The 4,429-nt window shown below is 41.7% G+C and overlaps 1 protein-coding gene across 1 annotated transcript; it reads right to left on the minus strand.

The window, feature by feature from the left end:
- Positions 1-815: 815 nt before the first annotated feature.
- On the minus strand, positions 816-2,909 carry LOC136966257 (SLIT and NTRK-like protein 1). The gene has a single exon (XM_067260721.1). The coding sequence runs from the start codon at positions 2,907-2,909 to the stop codon at positions 816-818; it is 2,094 nt and encodes a 697-aa protein (XP_067116822.1).
- Positions 2,910-4,429: the final 1,520 nt, after the last annotated feature.

The raw sequence follows: 4,429 nt of genomic DNA on the forward strand, positions 1-4,429 counted from the left end.
CACGAAACCACGAACTGTTTTAGCTACATTAACTTTGCAGCATAAGCATCTGAGTGACGTTAATTGGTCATGCTCATCTGCATCTCTGATATCTGAAATTTAACAATTGGCACACCATAAAGTAACACTTTATACATTCATAAAGAGATGAATGCGCAGACATGTTAGTATCTGCACCAACTATAAATAACCAGATATTTACTGACAATCAAATGATAAACAAACAAAATAACATGCATTGACAGCTTTTGAGATTCGTAATTCCTTCCAGTCAGCCACTTCAGTTTTAAAACAGCAAATACAAATCCTAACTGCAGTTCACAAAAAATAGAGAAATGGCACTTTGAATATATTCATATATAGTTTTATATATATATATATATAGTCATATTGATAACATGAAATAAGGGTCGAGTTGGCTTCTTTGTTGATTATGGTATGGTTTCCGAGTGTTGTGTTGAAACCATGCGAAATCATGCAGATATGATACAGTCAGTTAGGCCTATTTACATTACATTCATGCGCTCGTGCACCATTTCCCAAGTCTTCTTTCTCAGATCCTCAGTCTGATTGCGGCAAAGCTGTACTGGGAGGGAGGGGGCAGGAGAGCGGGCTCTATACATATATTACAGTTGAATCTGTAGCAGACTTTTTCAGTCAACCGGGGCAAACAAAAACAGGTCAATCGCTGACAGAAGCAAATAAAGAAGCATTTGTTTTTCTTCCATTGCAATTTTGTCCACAGCACGCAGTCATTTGTCTGTCTGTATGTTTTATCAGTTTGTTTGTATTCCAGCCTCTTATCAACAGCGATTCTACGCATCATTTGTCGTGGAGATATGGGCGCTACAGTCGAACCCCCTGTGCGCGCCCCCGTCTGCATGGTAAGGCCCGCTGTGCCAATAAGACGAGTCGCACACTGTCTGTAAGGAATTGATCTCCGACGCAGAGGAGTTACCTTCCCTCCGCTTTGATCTCTTGCGATTCCGCAAAATGAAGACAAGCATCCCTACAACAGTGAACGCAGACGTGACAAATACCAGTAACAGCCCAGGGACCAGCACAGATATAGAGACTCTGCTTGGTTCTAGATAGGAGTTCGAGCGCGTCCCTGTGTCTGCAGTTAAAGTGCTGTTTTTTGAGAGAGATGTGGGGTATATTTTGTCATAAAGTTTGGGGCACATGAGATCATTTCTGACTCGACGGAAATCCTTTTTCCAGAACTCTTCCGGAGATTCACACTTAAGATCACTCACTATGACGTCTGCCCCCAGTTTCTCCGTCCACTGTTTGAAAGGGACAATGTTGCAGGAGCAATCCCATGGATTCCCATGCAAATCAATCTGTATTATCGAGTTGAGTTGATCTAAGACACCAGTAACTGGGAGAAATGTGAAATAATTATTATGCAGGCTGATTTTTGATAAAGAAATTCCAAGGAAAGCATCCACAGGTAGAGATTTCAGCAAGTTATTGTTGAGGAACAGCACCCCCAGGTTGGGCATAGGACTGAATGCACCTGCCACAATGAGTTGTATGTCATTATATTCCAGACTGAGATATTCCAAGTTTTGGAGACCAACGAACATTTCCGCCATGAGTGTATCCAGATAATTCTTGTCCATATACAACCATCTTAACTCAGTTAGGTTGTGAAAAGTGCTGTTTTCAATTACTTTGATGTTGTTTCCACCTAAATCAAGTAGGTTGAGGCTTGAATAACCACTAAGTTGATTCTTTTTGATAGCATGTATGTTATTATCTCTCATATTTAATTCGTGTGCAGTAAGAGGTTTCGGTTTTAGGGTAGCCAAACTCTCTATCTTCTTGCCTTCGCAATTAACTCCTAACCCTTGCCTAGATCCAACGAGTTTACAGACGCATGGTTGGGGGCAAGATGCATTGTGCAGCTGGTCTCTCTCTCCGATCACACCGGTCATAGATGTGGGTCTTGTTTTTAACTGCCAGTTTTCACGCGATTTGGACCGTCCCTTTGGTCCATTCTCTGGAGTAGGGGACCCCGGATCACCATTTGCCTTGTAAGGAGTTGGAACGGGTCCAGGTTTTGAGGTCTCGTCTTGGGTGGGAGGTGCAACCAAACTCAAGTCAACGCCATTCTTTGAAGGACACAGCTCCATCTCTGATGTCTCGTTCAAATCGTTTCCCTGTAGTTTTGTAGGAGCCTCGCATATGACTCTGCCGATGAGCGCATTCTGCGGTATATTCTCCAGCCATTCCTTCAGGGAAACCAGGTCGCAGTTACAGTCCCAGGGGTTATCCTCCAATAGAACCTCTGCAATACCCGGAATTTGTTCAAGAATTCCCTCATAAGGCAACGTTTTGATTCGATTCCCACGTAGGTCGAGGTGGGTGATGGGTACATGCAGAAACACGTTTATAGGTAGTGCACTGATGAGGTTATCGTTTAAAATTAACACTTCAAGTTTATTTAAGTCCCTGAACACGGCGGGGTCTATGTCCCTCAATAGATTAAAATCTGCCTGAAGGTATTCCAAATCGTCTAATCCCAGAAATGTACTCTTTCTAAACGACCGTATCTTGTTATTATTTATGTGGAGGCGTTTTACTAGCTGCAATCCCAGAAAAGCACCAGGAACAATGTCGTGCAGTCCGTTGTTTTCCAAATGCAAGCTTACGGCATTGTAAAAGTTAGCAAACTCATTGGGAAACAGCCTGGATAAAGAATTCCCGTGCAATAACAAGTGATAGAACTGGGAGCTAGGACCAGTCAAATGATGCAGATTAGTGAAGCTCCTCTTTTCGCAGTCAATGTGCAAATCGCCTTCTATCTCATTGCAGGAGCAGATCTGCTCCTTACAAATGTCCTTTGTAACATTTCCAATAGCAACACAAAGAGCCGCCTTCAGCAAGACAATCCAAAGCAGCATTTTCAATACAAAGAATTCATCCCCGATTTCAAGACATACGACCTGTGAGTTTTTCTCTCCAGATTATCAAAAATAAAAAAGGTAGATCATGGATCAAATATAAGACGACAGTCGTTTTTTGTATCCATGCTGCATCTAACCTGCTACGTCCAGACTTCCAGCTTTAAAATGACCACATAAATGCCTCAAATAGACTGAATCCTTAGGCTAAGACAACACGCACCTTGATAAAAAAAGAACGGAAAACAACAAATTGCAATACTGCCCCGTACATTTTGGGCTTTAGTTCAGTAACGACTGACCTTGCAAAATTAACAAATCCGTGATTTTTTTGTCGTGCTGCGGTATCGGTGGGAGCTGTTTTCTTTCCCTCGGTGCTGAATTCACACCCCGCACTAAAGATTTAGTGCTGATCACACTGCCTCTGTTAAAAAAACGCATTCCTCACATCTTTCGGTTGTCTTCCTTGTTTCCACTGCTTTCCTTTGGTGATTTTGGTCACAAAGAGGTTACCCAGATACTGTGTTCTTTCTAGCGCGGTGCTCTTAGAAAGATCGAACACCCTCTACTGAGCTGCAATGGCAAAAATCCATCGTCCGAGGGAATGTTTAAGAAAAAAAATCAATCCACATATAGGGCAAGCGTTAAAATGCTCACTCTTAAAGCTGTCCATTTGTTAACTCTTTTAGACTGAGCGGATTTCTCAATTGACAATGCAAAATAATATTTCAGACGTACCTCCTTTTTTCACATTGTTCAGACTGAAAGCTTGCTTTGACTGTTCTGTGTTGTAAAAGTGGGCTAGACAACATAGCGCACTGCCAACGTATTGGATACTTCTCTTGCAAACGGGGGTGGTTAAAATCTCGTTTTATTTATAAATTGCCCACGGTTATGGAAAATTGAAGATCGCTGGTGTATTTCTTCGATCTCTTCCATACAAGCACTTTCCACTATGGTTGTTGGGCTACTTTCTCACTGGTAAGGAACCTCTGTTGAATGCGGTAAAATAATTAACTGCTACGGGCATGCAACAACCAGCAAAGCGACATCACTCTCAGTTGACTACAACAAATGATGCGTCAATGTAGCCCAAATGCGCACGCACACCACTATTTTAAAGTAAAGATTTTGGAATCTAAAATAAAATATAGCCTAGATTAGGTTACTCTCCCCTTTTCTCTGTTGGCCAAGCATCTGATTAAATGTCTTTGTTTGAATATATCTTCCAGCTTCTTTTCTGCGTGTTACTATTATGAGAGCACCACACAAACAGTTGTCCTCACTAGACATCAGATTTGTATCCTTATTATCACAATATTGGAATTGAGATCCCAAAGTGAAAATCCAAGCGAGTTTACACCTGCCATCACACCTTTTACCAACAACACAAACAAAAACATTGAAAAGTCAGACAGTAAGCTCAGCAAAGGTATTGACTTTATTATAGCTGGCATCCCTGATGCACCCAGAATATTATGCGTTGGTTTACAGTCTCTCTCTGATGTATGTTTCAGTGC

The sequence above is a fragment of the Osmerus mordax genome, chromosome 22, assembly GCF_038355195.1.
Source record: "Osmerus mordax isolate fOsmMor3 chromosome 22, fOsmMor3.pri, whole genome shotgun sequence".
In the NCBI taxonomy this organism is placed as follows: Eukaryota; Metazoa; Chordata; class Actinopteri; order Osmeriformes; family Osmeridae; genus Osmerus; species Osmerus mordax.

Bases quoted from the DNA above. Each gene is read 5' to 3' on its own strand.
- LOC136966257 (XM_067260721.1), bottom strand. From the start codon at position 2,909: ATGCTGCTTTGGATTGTCTTGCTGAAGGCGGCTCTTTGTGTTGCTATT.